Source organism: Talpa occidentalis, unplaced genomic scaffold, assembly GCF_014898055.3.
Source record: "Talpa occidentalis isolate TD23 unplaced genomic scaffold, MPIMG_talOcc4v2.1 talOcc4.8, whole genome shotgun sequence".
In the NCBI taxonomy this organism is placed as follows: Eukaryota; Metazoa; Chordata; class Mammalia; order Eulipotyphla; family Talpidae; genus Talpa; species Talpa occidentalis.
This window is the reverse complement of record NW_023605194.1, coordinates 18,216,439-18,233,870: the sequence shown is the minus strand read 5'-3', so window position 1 is coordinate 18,233,870 and position 17,432 is coordinate 18,216,439. Positions and strand designations below refer to the sequence as shown.

The window sequence follows — 17,432 nt, the reverse complement described above, 5'->3', positions numbered from 1 at the left end:
TGCTCTGCTCCCTGCTCTGGCTCTGGTGAATTCTCTCACCCTCCCGTGCTTCTGACTGTACCCAGTGCTTGTATAAATAAATAAATAAAATAAAAATAAATAAATATTTAAATGATGTGGAAAGGTGTGCAACTAACTGGTGAGGATATTGTAAGCACAAATTAAAGTGGCTGCCCTGTTCACAATAGTTCTACCACTTACCAGAGAGATGCTCCCTCTTCCCTTTTTAGTATATATTCTATGCATATACACACACACATACACACACAATTATATATATGCATATATATTTGTAATTATATATATATGTTTGTAATTTTAAAGACAAATTTTCAATTGAGATTTGAACCGAATGTTTGTGAAACCCCAGAAGCACATACAGCTTATGGAACCCGGTTGAAAATCTCCAGTTTAAAGTATATGACTGATAGTATGAGTGGGGAATAGCTTCAACCAGGCATAGGAATATTTCCATGGCAACGGTCACCATAGCGTCAGGTCTATGACAGAGATGGTAATGAGCTTGAGGGGAACAGTGTGTTTTCTTCCTGGTCCCCATTCCAGGAAATCCCAGAAACTTGCTTCGCATCTTGACAGAGGAAACCTGCAGGTTTCACATGAAAATGACCTCTTTGCTAAAAGCAGCCACATTTCCAGAATTCCAACCTCTTTTCTAAAGGAGGTTCTAAACTCCATGGGTCAGATTCCTAACAGCTTTGGTTCATCAGGTCTCCCAAGTTAACCTTACTGGCTCACATCCCCCAAAGTGCATACGGTCCCTGCTACTCAGTGAGAAAACAGTATAGCTCAGTGGTTAACTAAGCTTTTCCACCTACTAGCAGCATACTCCTGGGAAAACCTCAATTCCTTCATCTGTAAAGTGGGAATGAAAATAGAATCTACCTATTTGGGTGTCTGTGACGATTTGGCAAATGATTGGAGCAAATGTTAAGAACTTAACATTAGTGCCATATTACTTTAAATAACTTTCTTACATCATGGATTAAATTTGAGGCTATAGTGTTTCTAAATTGGTAGCTGACCACCAAGCCTCAAAGGGAAAATATTCTCAACTCTGATTCGAGTAGCAAATGTGATCAAACACGACTGTTGCAGGAGCAGAGGCAACCAAAGCTCACATCTCAGCCTCAGGAAAGGGACCTGTTTCTGAACTGTGTGAGAGAGCCCAAATTGCTAAAGCAAGATTCAGGGAAGCAGGACTGCAGCTCAGGCTGGTTCTTTCAGTGGCTGCCTCAAGCCTCAGGGGCAGGGCACCTGCCCCTCCCTTTGGGTGGTAGTGTTGCTAGGGCAGCCTGGCTTGTTGACTGTGCAGGGTTGCTGTTTGGGGCTGGTTGCTCAAGGTAATCCCTCCCAGGAACAGTACCCTGCTGGCGGCTCTGCAACCCAAAAAGGGATTTAGCAGTGACTAATAAGCTGTAAAGGATGCACACAGCTCCGAGAAAATCCATTCCCTAAAGGACTATGGTTGCAACTACTTTCACAGGGTGTTTCTTCACCTTTTAAGGCACAACATTAAGGCTCTCTGTCTGGAATGCCAATGCCCCATGCTGTGATCTCCAGACAGGTCTTTTTTTCTGGTCAATCATGGAAACGTGACTGGTGCCTGAAACAGAAGAGGAACGAATCTCCTGAGAGTGCGTCTCCCACATGGGCCTTTCCTTGCATTGCAGGAGACCCATGCTCTCTTGGCATTTCTGCCTGCAGTTCAGATGGCCACAGATCTCACCCCCTTTTCCTTCCATTGGCCTAAAACTCCGGAGGCACTTCCTATGGCATGTCTCGCAGAACCTGGGAGTCCCCCAGACCTTTCCTACCTTCCTTCACCTCTAAACAGGTTACTGGCCTCTCGGTTCTCTGACATCTGCTCCCTGCCGCTGCTCCAGTTCAGGCCCTCACTGCCCTTCCCTAAGTTGCTGCAGCGGACGGTCTGGTCTACCTGGCCCGGGCTTGCCCTCATGCAATGCTCCTCTACTCTCTTGCTAGAATGTTCTTTCCAAAATGTAAACATGATGTCAGCCCTCAGGTTAAAGTCCTTTACTGCCGCCACTCCTCTGCTCCCCGCCCCACTCTTACAGACTGAATGGTCCCAGTACTGTCAGACTTGAGTTGACCAAAAAAAGTCAGAAATCTGGATTTTTATGTGAATTCCCCATCCGTTTGTTTATTTTTAGATTTATTACATTTTACACATAAAAATTATAAAACATTGTAATAAATCTCTCACCCACTCCTGGCCCCCAATTCCCTACTTGAGGAGGTTATCCCTCTTATCACTTTCTTCTGTAGGCTTCACACACACACTTTTTTGTTACATAGATGGCAGCAAATCTTATTTATGTTGGTATAAAGTTTTTAACTCTGAGGGTGTCAGGCAAAACCCCCCTGCATGGGTTATAAATCACATAGGCATGCATGTGATTTACGATCCACTGGACTGAAAATCCCCTTAAGATAGGGGTCCTTTATCCTGTGACCCTGTCCACATGGTGAGACACCTTGCACACAGTGGGCATCAATAAGTACACTGTTCTCCCACTGAGCCATTATTAAGCACCATGTGCCTTCTGCTGGATCTGTCGCAGACTTCCAGGTGAACTGTGATATAAGCAACCTCTGAGGAAACCTGGGAGGATTCAGTTAAGTCTGCAGACCTGTGGCAACATAACCAGAACACAGCTGTCTGAGGGTTCAGAACCTGCTGACCTCCCATTTTTCCTGGTTACCTGGGCCTACAACAGATGGACAGAAATAGCGAATCACTCCCTGTCCTCAGGCTCGCCCTAACCCAGTGTCTGCCTGTGCTGACGGCTCAGCCCGCGAGAGTGCTGACGCCAGCATTCCCAAGCCAGCTGTCATTTCCAGGAGCTGCATTCCCATTTCTTGCCCTCCACCAGGTCAAGGCAAGCCGGGACTGGACAGAAATCACAGGCCAGGCAGCTTGCTGACTCCTCCCGAGGCGCTGGGCTGGGCTGGGCTGGTGCTGGAATGAGTAAGGCCTTTTCAAGCTTCTTCATGTTGAGAGCAGACGCCTCGCTCAGGTGGCTTGGGCCCTCTCCCTTGCCTCAGCTAGACAGTGTTTGCACACTTGCCTGTGTTCAGAGGCCACTTCTGGCTGGTCAGCATGCACGATGGTTGCAGAACACGTGATGTTTTTCAGCTCATGAGGAAACATAACACACTCTTGTCACCATTCCTTCCCTCGTTCTCAGAGCAGTGACACACGACAGGTGGTTTTCGGAGGCAGCTGGCTCCCCTGGTTCAGAAGCAATCTTCCTGGGATGACTCCCCTTTTCCTCCCACTCAAGAGACCATTCTGGAATGCAAGTGGGTGAAAGTGACCCTGAGATTCACCTTGAATTTATTCTAATTGTATTGCACTATGAGCCTTACTTCCAAAGCTGATGTGGGCAAGACTTCTCATATTTTTGTTGTCCCAAGTTATCTTGGGCTTGGAAACTTCATGCTCTGGGCTGGCAGGAAAATAATGTTGGTGGTAGTGGGTTGGGAAGGCTACCCCATTCTCGAGGGATGCATAAAAATCTCGGGGGTCACAAGGTGCCTGGGAAATGTGGACCAAATCTGCTGCTGACACCCCCAGAGTGTCCTCTCAGAGAAGGAGGCCTACAGCAGCTTCCTTTCTAAGTTTCGAGTCTCAGCTTCCTATGCGGAGCTCTAAGGCTCCAGGGGACATGGTAAAACCTCTCCACAGAAGCCCTGCCCTCTCTCTGCCAGCTGCCACAGCGCCGCACATTACAGTCTGCAGTGTCGAGTCTACTAATCTCTAATCCTTCCCAGGCTCTAGGTTTCCAAAAATCCAAGCCAGGTTGTCTGTACAGAAACAACTACATTCAGCCCCCAGATCAAACCTCTCAGAGACAAGGCTGGCTTCTAGCTTGGAAAGGAGAAAGAAGATAAAGGAAAAACAAAACCCACAGTAATAGTTCAATGTATTACCTAAATTATCATCTATTTATATGGGAATAAGTCAATTGCTCACAAAATTAAGAAATTGCCATCAGTCCATTATGCCTCACTGCACAGCTTCTGGAACACCACCATGGGTTTGCTCAAAGGCAGAGTAAAAAAATGTGCAAGATGACTGCCCTCACTCCTACTTTTTTCCCTTTATTCATGAATTGTTCTCAGAACAACAAAAAACTCTTCTCCCCAAAGAAGCAATTTCTAGCCTAGAAGACTATTAAATGTATTGCTCAGGGCACCAATGAACTGTACCAATTCTAGTCAGTGGTGAAAATGCAAGCGCCACTTCATTATGTAGTGAGCTATCTTGATTAAAGTGGAAGTGGAAAAATGGTAAAAGATTGTTTTTAATACTAAAACAAACTGCTCTGCTTAATTAGCACTTCCTTAGAAACAACCTTAGTTTTTCACATTAACCTGACTACTGGGTCCAGTCACTGACCAGAGCTGAATGGTGTCTGGTCTATGAGAGGTCTGAGTCGGTAATACGGTGGTTGGCTTTAAAAAGGTTGCTGCCTTCACATACTAGTATATATATTTGGGCAGGTGTGTAGTGAAGCACTTGCAGTAGCAAAATGGGAAACTTGAGGTTTGAGTTCTTCAGGACGTTTATTCCAGCTGTGTGCTCCCAGCAGCCGACCTCTGGGCTGAACCTGCAGCTGATCCCACTTCTGGGAACACAGGACAAAGGTGGCCCCAACCTCTGCTGTGGGCAATGACTCACGTCCAGGGCAGAGCCTCAAAGTTGCTTCAGAGAGTATGCTGAACAAATGCTCAATACCACTCATACCTAAGAAATATGAATGCAAAGAAAAACCGGAAGTCATTTTTACCTATCAGATGAACAGTGATTCAAACTATTGATAATACCAAGTGTGGGTGAGCTGGCAGGTCAACTAGACTCATAAATAATTGAGAGCAGTAAAGATGGAACAATCTTTTCACTGGGTAATTTGTCAATGTCTATTTAAATTTTCAAATGATCATGCTCTTTCTCCTGGCAGTCCCATTGCTAGAAATTTATCACATGAATATACTTGCAAAGGTATGTCAAGAAAAGAAAAATGTACAGGTTTTTTTCCCTGCAGAATTGGCTGCAGTAACAACAAACTAGAAACCAATTAAATGTTTCTCAATAGGGGTCCAACCTACCCCCCAGTTCAGTGACACTGAGTATGTTCAGAGTTGTACAAAACACCCCTAATTTAACTCCAAAACATTTTTATTACTTAAAAAAGAAAACCTGGGGCCTCCCTGGTGGCACAGCCGTTGAGCGCTGGGTTGTGAAGCTGCCCACAGCCTCTGCAGCACCGGTTTGATCCCGGCCACCGGGGGAGGGTCCCACATGGCGCACAGACATCTCCTGCCGCCCGCTGCTCCCCTCAGCAGTGTATTTCTTTGTCAGTCTGCCTGCTCTGCTCTCCCCTCTGACTCTGGTGAATTTTCTCACCCTCCCGCGCTTCTGACTGTACCCAGTGCTTGTATAAATAAATAAATCTTTGAAAAAAAAAAAAGAAAACCTGTACCACCTCCATACCCTGGCAACGACTAATCAATCTTTTTGCCTTAATGGATTTGCCCAATCTAGACATTTCCTATAGAAGGAACCCCACAATACCTAGCCTTTGTAGCTGGCTTCTTTCACTTAGCACACTGATTTCAAGGCTGACCATGCTGTAGCATCGATCAGGAATTCATTTCCTCTTATGGATGAATAATACTCCATTGTACGGCTCTATCACATTTGTTTATCATTCATCAGTTGAGGGACATTTAGGTTGTTTCCACTTTTTGGCTGTTAGGAGTAACATTACTATGAATGTTCGTGTACAGTTTTTGTGTGGACATGTTTTTAAATCTCTTAAGAATTTTTAAATCACTTATTAATATTAAATGACACATAATTACGTGATAATGAAAAATGATACATAATTAAAATAATTCTTATTAAAGCAGGTTCCTAAGGGCAGCAAACCTGCTCACTCTTAGTAACTCAGATTTAATAAGAAACACTTGGTAGACCTAAAGTTATATATGACCTATTTGATCTCAGATTTTCCACGAATTTATGTCAACCGTGCACTGAGTTAGTCTGAATTAATGAGCTACTACTTTTCTATCTCTAGCTAAAAAAAAAATTAGGGCTGTTAAATGGTTTTTAAACATCCTCTTTATGTTCCAAAATGAAACTCTACCATTTTAATTTGACATACAGGCAGGGACTGGAGTCTCTTTTGGAATTTGAGATTTGATGTCAGTTTCTTGGAACACAGGACCTGGTTGGTTGCTATGCTGTGACTTACCTGCTTGGGATTACCTAATATCAGGTTTAATTAAAATAGGATGTGTTTGTTTAATGTTATGGATTATATAAAAACTTATTTATGTGGGTATTTGGGCCCACAGTTAAAGCTCCCACCACATAAAAACTCTACTGCAGGGTTCTTCAACACAGGCACCACTTCGCTTCAGGAAGGACCCTCCTCTTCATCTCCGCCCCCAACACCTGCTGCTGGCGTCAGTCACAAACCTCCTTGCCATCTTTCTGAGTCTGCCCATAGGACTCATAAATTTAGGAAGGAAACAAGGTGCTTCTTTGGGGTGATTGCTACAGAGGCCAATTGTGGAGAAGAAACCACACTAATGAGAAAGCATAGATGTTTTCTCCAATGGAAAATTACAAGTTTGCTTGGTTTCAATCCTTGGTGCCAAGTCTTGGGTTCCCCATCACTGAATAGACTTCTTTCACTTGGCTTTCTCTTCGCCAGTATCCTGGCACACTATCAGAGGGGGAAATAATTAGAAGTGTCTTATAGGGATGAGAGCTCTGGTAACTTACCAGATGGGGATAATCAGGATATTCAAACAGTCCCTGACCAGACAGTAGCACTATTTGTCTCCTTGCCTACTAATACCATGCGGTGTCTCCTGAGACCTGGGAGAGCTGCAGGGTGTTGCTCAGTTTCCCTTCCTTTCAGGGGAGGGGGAGGGGGAGAGAGAGGAAGGGGAAGAGAGGGGAGAGGAAGCAAGAAAGTGGTTTTGCTTAAAAGATGGGCCACTGTGCTGGGGACACAGCTGGTGACAAAAGAAAGCAAGTGTCCTGCCTTACGGAGTGTTCCTTCCACTGGGGAGAAAGATAATCAACAGGGCAAGTAAGAAACACATGGCATGTTAGGGGGTGACAGGTAGTGTGGAGAAAAGAAAGAACCATGGACTTCTGGGAAGGAGGGAGAAGGGGCTGGTTTCAGTCAGTAAAATAGGGATAAGACAGGCCTCACTGAGAAGGTAACATTCAGGGAAAGACCTAAAGGAGGGGTGGGGGAGCCTGCCATCTGGTTAACGGGGCAGAGAAACAGCAACTGCAAAGTCCCCAAGGCAGGCACGCTCCTGCGTGTAACTGTGACCGGGAACAGCAAGGCCCAGGAGCTGAGCACAGTAGGTGAAGGGGAAACAGCAGCAAAGGAAGCTCCACGAGCACAGCTCTGTTGACACGTGATGCCTTAGATCCCACTTGGAGTGAGACCAAAAGTCCAGGATGAGCTAGAGCAAAGGATGATGGGATCTGACTGATACTTAAACAGCCTGGTGGCTGCTGTATTGGGTATCCTAGAGAGGGGCTTGGGGTGGGGTGGGGGTAGGGGGAACAGCAAGGAATTAACTGTGAGCCTCCAGGTGGTCACAGTGGGAGTGAGACACAGTCAGGATGCAGAAATGATTTGAAGATTGAGTCAAGAGGATTTTCAGACTGGATGTGGGATGAGCGAGAGAGAAGTCAACAGGTTTGACATGAGCTACTGAAAAAATGCTGCCTTCTCCTGAATCAGAGAAAACTTCAGAAGGGGGTGCCTGGTTTACGGGCACAATGTGATGTCCAGGAGATATCTAAGTGGAAATATCAGCAGGAAGTTGAATGCAGAGGTCTGGTGTTCAGAATAAGCCCAAATTGGACCCAAACCAGAGTTTGTCCACACATAAAGGGTGCAAGTCACAAAACTGGTTGAGATCCATCTCCAAGGGAGCAAACCAGAGAAAACAAAAGGTCTGGGAGGGAACCCTGAGCCCTCAGGAGGACAGAGCAAAGGAGACTGAAAAGGAGCAGCCAGAGTGTAGTGTCCTAAAAGCCAGGGCAGAAAGGATTTCGAGAAGGCAAGAGGGTCAGCTGTATGTGTGTGCTACCTTTTTACAGCTGTACGTACACACATACTGCACATGCACACAGGGAGTTTTATTTAATTTTATTAGGGTATTGTATTCTGAAGCCCAAGAATCTCTCCTCTTGATCTTTATTGATTTTTTATCTACACACAGGGATGTTTCAGACCAACGGTATTATACTACATAAACAGATGTGTAACTCAATTTCCTTCCCACTAAATCTCTTGGGAATAGTGCACACAGCATTGCCTGCTCCATTATTTCATGACTGCATGCAATTTATTATATGCACATGCTATAATTAATGCTTGCCTATATTTTTCCCAGTGAAAAGAATTCTAAATGACACAGCAATGGGCACCTTGCATTCACCTGCACGATCATCTACTTGGGTAAGTCCAAGAAGGGGGTGGATGGTGGGGGGGGGCACTGCACTGAAAAATGGGCCCTTTATCTGTCCTGAGTGCAGTCTCCTTCCTAGACAGCTCCAACCAGCTAAGGGATATTCAATGTGGAACAGCCACTGACCTTAAGTGAGGCCTGCTGGGATATCATGTCAGGTGGACCCGCTTCTACAGGGGCCCCTCTGAGCACAGAGAAGTCACAGGGCAGTTGACTGGGCAACTGCTGTTAGAAATCGGGCAGAGGTTTGAATCAAGCCAGAGAAGCGCACGACAGGAAGCAATCTGTTCGTACCAACTCTCAGCTTGACAGATGGAGCTGAGAGTAAAAACGACCCCTATTTTCACATAGAGCACAACTTTCCAGGGCTGCAGGCCATGATGAGCTTATTACGTCAAGAGCAAAGGCAGCAGACAGAGGCAGATGTGCCTGTTGTGAAAAGACTGTAATTAACTCCAAATCTCTCTCCACATTTACTTTTGCTGGCTGGATTTGTCATTTTGCTGTTAGGACAAGCCTACTACATACCTCAAATTTTTTCCCTTTACCTTGTTATTCTGAGCCAGAGCATGACTCTATCACCTGTCTGGGCATATTCTGTCTGGGATGGTGTCAGGATGTCCTGCTCATTCAAAGTTAATGTCTGCTAGGCCACTGGCTATTGGCTGCTGGGAACTGTAGGGGCATTAAGAGACAATGTGTCTAGTCAATATATTAGTCACATCAGTCCTCAAGTGTAACTTGAGGGAAGCTTTGGAAACTCATGAGAAGCTTTCGATTAAGAAGGAAAATAAGGACAAGCATATTGCTGTGCCTTAGATCTGTTTATTCCAATTCTGGGTGGGTCTATAGATAGCATTCACCCCATAAGTCAGGACACTGCTGGTGCTTGCCCCACACAGAAACAATAGGTTGGTGCCACTCATCAGGAAGACCTAGACCCTGACATGAGGGTATTCACCATGAAGCCCACAAGAGCGTATCTGATAGACTAAAGTTTTAGGTAATTGTAGATCTGCGTGAATTGGCTGCCAGCTCCTCAGTGTTGCAGCCCACAGTGTCCTGACTCAATGTCCCTCATGCCACTGACTCAGGCAACACTATTTCTGCCCTGCTGCTCCATGAGCACTGCCCAGTCCAGTCAGGGGTCCACAAAGAAGTTTTTATTGTATGTCATGCTGGAAACAAAGGTCATTTTACCCCAAGGACATAGTAAGAAGAAGGCAACCTAGAGCATTTATGCCAAATTCCATCCCTTAACTGGCCAGACTTCATAGTACTATGGAGTACTTGACTCCACACCCGTAAGCCTGCACCATGCACGAAACCAGAGCCTGACCTTTCTGCGCCCTGGCCTGGCCTCTCCTCAGAACACCATGTAGCAGTGTTCTGCTGTGCTGACAATGTCACTCTGGTCCTCCAGGAGCTCCAGCACCTGCCGCAGCACGGCTTCACTCAGGCTGGGGCTTAGGTTCAGGCGGGCACAGGCCAAGATGTGCAGGAAGTGGCAGCCCTTCTCCATGTCTGCAAGAAAGAGGTGGTTAGCTGAGCTTGGGCACACCTGTGAGAACCCCTCTCTCTGCCTCAGTCCTCCCCCTCCAGAGTTCTTGAAACAGAGGCTGCATTTTATTAGGGTCCCCAGGTTAATTCTATGCATATTAGGTTGGAGATGTACAGGAAGATCTGATCAGCAAAAACAAAACAAATCTGTCCACAGGCACCTAATTTCACCACAGTGACATGAATCTACTGTCAGGGATGCAGGACTTCAACCTTCAATAATCCCTGATCAATGATTTTATATCCATAACAGGCTGGATTTTTAGTGTTTGATGACTTTGTCTCTCATGAAATTACATGTATAAGTACCTGTATTCAGTGCTGGACACCCAGCTTCCCATCCAAGCTTTCCTGAGACTGATAGCAAAGCCACTTTAGAGCCACCTCCATATTCTGTCCCTTAAGTCTTGATTGATGGAACCACCATGGTGAAGAAGGGACTCCTAGCTAAGTCCTCTTCTCCTACCTTTCTGCCCAGGCTTCCTATAAGTCTCATCTGCGATGACTGGGTTCTAACAAACTCTTTCCCTCCACCCAAACTAACACCATTTGTTATACGGTAATAAAAGTTTAGGGTTATTCTCTGAAGAGGAAATGCAAATGGCCAACAGGCATATGAAAAAATGTTCACCATCACTCGTAATCTGGGAAATGCAAATCAAAACTACCATGAGATACCATCTTACACCAGTGAGAATGGCACATATTAAAAAAACTAGCAACAACAAATGTTGGCGAGGTTGTGGAGAAAAAGGAACTCTCCTGCACTGTTGGTGGGAGTGCAAACTGGTGCAACCACTATGGAGAGCTGTGTGGAGATTTCTGGACCTACTAAACATAAAGCTTCCATATGATCCAGCAATTCCTCTCCTAGGTATTTACCCAAAGGACACAGAAACATCCATTGCAAAGAGCACCTGCACCCCTATGTTTATAGCAGCTCTATTTACAATAGCTAAGCTTTGGAAACAACCCAAATGCCCAAAAATAGATGACTGGATCAAGAAGATGTGGTACATACACACCATGGAATATTACTCAGCATTCAAAAAAGATAAACACATGCAATTTGCAGCAACATGGATGGCGCTGGAAGGGATCATGCTCAGCGAAATAAGCCAGAAAGAAAAAGAAAAATATCGGATGGTCTCACTCATAGCAGGAATCTAGAAAACTTAAATAAGGGACCAGGAAAATGAATATCTATAAGAAAGTGAAAATCATAATCAACAAACAACTATGAACCACAGACACTTTATGAGGGGAGGGGGGCGTGGGGGGGGAGGGGTTGGGGTCAAAATAAAGGGGTTGCAATTGTTTGGGGAATATAAAAATATAAAAAAAAAAAAGAAAGTTTAGGGTTAGTACCCTCTTTCCTGGCTGAAATCAATGATTTAGAATAGTGGTGTGCACGCTGAAGGTCAAGGTCACAGGATTATGGAAATCAATTGGGTGGATTGTGATTAACATTCTTACCAGACTAAGATAGGCTAGAAATGGAGACTACAGAATGAATTGCATTATAGTTTAAGTATATTTTGTGACACTTTATATATAAATATACATACATATATAATTTATATCTATCTGTACATTTAATTATATCATTTACTGGGTCGTGATGTAAAATGTACTCGTCAAAGTCAAACCTCATTCCTATAGACAAACTTCCCCAGTTGTCACTGTAAAGGCCGAGAGCAGGGCTGGACTCAGCTTCTCACTATTCAGTCCCAGGACCTGGCACACAAGCTGCTCCCACAGTGATGACTGATGGTTGTGCTCAGATGGCAGTGTTTTTGGTGAAGCCTGGGTTTGGGATTTGATGCACCTTTGTGGCCTTGGGCAAGACACTGCATCCTCAGATTTCAGTCTGGCTGGGGGCAGGGGTGGGGTCTCTCTGAGATCCTCTCAGCTCTGAGGGTCAGAGGTCAGAGGCAGTGCTCTTGGGTTAACAAAGACTTGCTGAATTCTGCCCTCTAGTGGCTACATCCACTCATTACTCCTTCCCACTGGGGCGATGAAACTTATGAAACTTCCCACTGGGGTTATGAGACCACCTCCACTGGTATCCACAGTTTTAGGCTGTTTTCTCAACATTCATTTGAAAAAAACTTCCTGAACACCTAACTACATGGTAGCACTGAGCAAGGGGGAGAGTAGAGAGTGCCGGGTGGAGAGCTCAGTCATGTCCAACAGGCCTGATCCAAGTTCTGGCCCTAGAACTGGCAAGGGGATGCTGCCTCTCGGTTTGTTTCCTCCTCTGTAAAATGCGAAAGACAGTCACCTGGGCCACCTCCACTGGGTGACAGGCGCTTCTTACATGGAGAACCACTAGGACCCCACCATCCAATCCAGGCCCAATGAAGACGCACATAACCAAGTCACTGCTCTAAAGCTCTTCCGAGAAGGGGCGATGGAGGAGGGAGGGAAGGAAGGGCTCCACTCAAAGTGGCCCTGCACACGGTAGAGGGAACGCCAGGAGCCTCAGCACCACTTGTTTTTTTCTTAGTTTTGTAAGGGTTGGAATACTCAGGAGTGTACATGGGACCCAAAGCCACGATGCTGACTGTCCCAAAGCCTTAAACAATTTCTTCAGAAAGGCTGTTTTGTGTTCCGGGTTATTTGGGAAGACTATTCACAAGGTGACTTTCCAGAAACATGGGGGACATGAATAAGGATTCTTTCTGTGAGAAATTATCCCCAACAGTGAAAGTGGTGAAGGCCAGCAAGTGGCTCTCCAGAGGTTAGCACATGGCGCAGGGGACAAATGCGAAAGCCAAAGGCAGACACAGCTCTTATGGTACATCTCAAAGAGCAGTGCACGTGCCTCATGTTTTTCCTAGTACTTCTGCAATCACCTCATTTGATTCTATACCTTGTTATCAGAAGCCAAAAACAGACCCAAATAATGTCAAGATAAATTTCAGAAGTGGAATTGTTACATCATATAGCAATTAATTTTTTTTTTTTTGAGTAATGGCAATTCAAGTTTCCTCTGCTATCCAAAAGTAGAATGTTCTTAACTGGTTTGATTTATATCAAATAGGAAGTTCTACTTTCAGATAGCAGGGAAACCAATAATGTTTTCTAGTGTAGATGAACCATTTGATAATCCCGTTAACAGTGCACAAGGGTTCCAATTTCTTGACACCCATGCTAACACTAGTTTTTTTCTATTTTCCACTAGTCATCCTAATGGAAGGTATTTTATTCTAGTTTTGATTTGCATTTCCCTAGTGATCAGTGATTCTGACCATTTTCTCATGTGTTTATTGGCCTTTTGTATATCTCTGGAAAAATGTCTATTCAAGTCCTTTGCACATTTTTAAATTTTTTTGGTTAATGTTGAATTTTAGGAATTCTCTGTATAGGCTGATATTTCCTTTGCAGCAGATTCCAATGGTATTCCTATGAGGTACTTTTATTGGCAAACTCAGGTACCCTGCTCCAGAATTCATCTCAGAGTAGTTTACTAGTTTCAGGGGATTGGCTTATGATTTTTAGAAGTTCCCATTTACAGACCGCGGGCAAAGCCTATCTACCTTAATATATGGACTCACCAAAGTAGGAGCTCGCCTGTGGTTAGATGCAAATATAAAACTTCCCACTTACGGACTTCAAGGCCAATGAAGTTGTTTAGTTCTTTCAAGAAATGAAGTCTGCTTTTATTTGCCTCACCAGAAACTAAGATTATTTCAACCTGTGCTATTCCTAAGTGTAGGTCAAAAGAAGAATCTGGTCAGGTCACCAGATTAGGACGAATGCAGGAATAATAAGAGCACATTTCACTGCTCTTAAAAGTTCCTTAAATTGTGGATAGACAGATTTTCCCCCCAACTACAAGACACTTGTCCTTATTTTTCTGCATGGAAATAATAGATGGATTTAAGGGTCTCCCGGGTGGTGCAGCGGTTGAGCGCTGGGTTGTGAAGCTGCCCGTAGCCTCTGCAGCGCCAGTTCGATCCCCGGCTGCTGGGTGAGGGTCCCACATGGAGGGCAGACCTCTCCTGCTGCCTGCTGCTCCCCTCAGCAGTGTGTTTTGTCATTCTGCCTGTTCTACTCTCTGCTCTGCTCTGGTGAATTCTCTCACCCTCCCGCGCCTCTGACTGTACCCAGTGCTTGTATAAATAAATAAATAAGGGCTAGAGACCTTGTCCAGCTCCACCCACTGATTCAGCCTGGAACACACAGGTCCTTGGGGATGTATGGGCTGCAAGGACTGGATGTGACCTTCTTCTTCTTTTTTTTTTTTTTTAATATACTCTTTTTAAAAAAGATGTATTTATTTGTACATATAAGAACTGTGGGGCCTCCCCAGTGGCGCAGCGGTTGAGCACTGGGTTGCGAAGCTGTCCGCGGCCTCTGCAGCGCTGGTTCGATCCCCGGCTGCTCCCTGGCCATCGGAGGAGGGTCCCACATGGCGCGCAGACCTCTCCTGCCACCCGCTGCTCCCCTCAGCAGTGTACTTCGATCCTTCTGCCTGCTCTGCTCCCCGCTCTGGCTCTGGTGAATTCTCTCACCCTCCCGCGCTTCTTTTTTTTTTTTTTTTTTAAAGATTTATTTATTTATACAAGCACTGGGTACAGTCAGAGGCATGGGAGGGTGAGAATCCACCAGAGCCAGGGCGGAGAGTACAATAGGCAGAGTGACAAAGTACACTGCTGAGGGGAGCAGCGGGCGGCAGGAGAGGTCTGCGCGCCATGTGGGACCCTCGCCCGGCGGCCGGGGATTGAACTGGCGCTGCAGAGGCTGCAGGCAGCTTCACAACCCAGCGCTCAACCGCTGCGCCACCAGGGAGGCCCCAGCGCTTCTGACTGTACCCAGTGCATGTATAAATAAACAAACAAACAAACAAATAAATAAATAAATACATGCCTCTTTAAAAAAAAAAAAAAAAGAACTGTGGTGTAAACCAGACGTGTGGGGGGATGAGGGGATTCACCAGAGACAGAGTGGGGAGCAGAACAGGTGGATCTACTGAAATACACTGCTGAAGAGAGCAGCGGCTGAAGAGAGCAGCGTGGGAGACAGGAGAAGTATGCTGCACTATGTGGGTCACCTCCCTGGCCAGCTGGGGATCAAACTCACACTGCAGTGGTGGGCGATAGCTTGACAGTACTGTGTCTTTAACCCCTGTGCCTCCAGGGAGGCCCTGGATGTGAACTAGTCTGGAGAAAAGGAGAGCAGGACAAGGACCCTGTGGTTATTAGCAAGTCTCCCCTTTCCTGTGCATGTCATTTGTTGACACCTGGCAGTATTTGTCATTAGCATATGGTTGCAAAAGGTAAACTATGAAATGTCACCTTAAAGACTAGTCGGTTTACACAGGATAAAGATAGGATTAATGCTTTCTTCTCTTTCTAAACTCATGTGAAAATGCATGTAATGACTTTTGTCAAACCATCTACAGTTTAAATTTCCAACCACTAGGGGCTGACCTAACTCTACTAAAACCAATTATTTTCTAAACCATTTCTTTTGCAAATTAGCAGATTCCAAGATGACTGAATCATATTGTTCATAAACTGTAATATCTAGAATCATTCCTCCCCACACCAAAGGGCTTAATGTTAGATGAGAGGAAAATGTCAGGTTTGGGTTCAATGATAAAGGGCAAGAATGGGACAAGAAATAACAACTCAGAGAGAACATGACAACCAGATGACATTAAAAAGTCCTAACCTAGTGGCTTACCTCACTATATCAGAATCACTCGAGGAGCTCGCCTGTCTAGCCCCTATCCTTTCCCAGGTGAATCAGAATCCCCAGAGCTGGGATCTGAGCTCTGTGTATATAAACAAGTGCCAAGGTTGAATCTTATGAGCAGTCAAGGTCTGGATAAGCCATGTAAACCTAACGCTCACTTTAGAGAAGAGAAACCCGGGGCTCAGAGGTGCAGGCATCTTGATCAGACCTGTTTACAAGTGATGATCAGGGGAGCCCCAGTTTCCTGACTCTCCATCCAGTGCTCTCTGAGTGGGAAGATGCCAGGCACCACCTGTCCACTACAGCACTTACGGTTTGGTTTCTGGCACTCTTCTTGAATGATACAGTGGATCTTTCTGTGCAGTTCTTTGTCTTCTCTGGTTACCTAAACAGGAAAAGAAATTTGGAGAGAAAGTGTTCTTAAGTAACACAGAGGTTGTATCATCCAGACCTGCAAATTATTATTTAGGACAGTTCTTAAAGATTTCATAACAATTATTATCCCTATAGCAACAATGTGGTTTTTGATAGTCAGCCTATGGAATTCCATACTCTGTAAGGAACAACTTTCTTTTTAAAATGTTCATCAGACAGTCACAAAATTTTCTTATTTGTTGTTAGATTTGTGATGAAGACACAAGTAATAGCTTCTGACCTCCACCTCAGGTCCCCTTTTTTTACGGGCTTGGCCACCAATCTTGTGTGTCTGGTTAATTTTCTTCCTTCTCCCAACCACAACAAAAAGTAAAATAAATTTGAAAATTAAGGAAAAACTAGGAAGAGAGTAAATCTTGCTGATCCACTGAAACACTTGCTGTTCTCAAAGGTGAACAAACATAACTAGTCCCTTTCTTAACCAGTTCAGGTTAAGAGGAGAGTAGAAACCAAATGGGTTTTGTCTTTAATAGTAAATCTAACAATAAAAAAAGAAAGGGAAAAAGAGTAAGGAAGGATGGAAAAGATGAAAGAAGGGGGAAAAATGAAGCACATAAACAAACTCATCTATCAGGAATGCTCGTCTAACTGGTTTAAAGAATGGCCAGATTTAAAAAAGAAGATAGTGATAGCGCCTGCCTTCTCCCAACTCACACGGTTACCATAAAGATTAAGTGATGTGGTGTGGGGGAGAGCTGATGAAGGCTGGACAGCAAAGGCTGGACAAACACAAGTTATTATGAGACTATGGTAACTATTTCCCTAAGGCAAGGCCCTCAGGAAAACAGAAACCCACAAGGCCAGGGAGGAGGTGGAGGGGAAGTCAGAAAAGGGAGATGGCTCTGCTGAGAAGAGGCATTGTCATCAATGATCCATCACCCCATTCCAGCTCAGCCTGATTCACAGGAGGAAGTGCCTCAGCCCTGCCACACCTCGCCCTGGACCGCTGCCATGTCCTGCTGCTCCTCAGAATAGCAGCTTTCTACAGACCCAGAGGCACCCCCAGGGGGATGTAACTGGGAGCAGATTAAAGCGCGCAGCCCAGCATAGCTTCTCCTAGCCCACAGAGCAGAGGCACCCATCAGGCCTCCTCATCCCAGGAGGAGGGACACCACACTCACCCTGCAACAGACTGGAATACCCCTTTTGAGAGTTGTTCAGAGAGTCTTTAA

At 45.2% G+C, this 17,432-nt stretch overlaps 1 protein-coding gene across 4 annotated transcripts in view; it reads right to left on the bottom strand.

The window, feature by feature from the left end:
• Positions 1-2,063: 2,063 nt before the first annotated feature.
• Positions 2,064-17,432, bottom strand: part of STN1 (STN1 subunit of CST complex) — a 36,597-nt gene continuing 21,228 nt past the window's right edge. For 2 of the 4 annotated variants that reach the window (XM_037495836.2, XM_037495839.2), the window contains exons 9-10: positions 16,138-16,210; positions 7,704-10,083 (exon numbers count right to left, since the gene is read on the bottom strand). In XM_037495836.2, coding sequence (XP_037351733.1) covers positions 9,926-10,083; positions 16,138-16,210 — 231 coding nt within the window. In that variant the 3' untranslated portion in view covers positions 7,704-9,925. Of the gene's footprint in view, positions 4,793-7,703; positions 10,084-16,137; positions 16,211-17,432 lie in introns of those variants that run through there. The other 2 variants (XM_037495837.2, XM_037495838.2) reach the window with 2 other exon arrangements.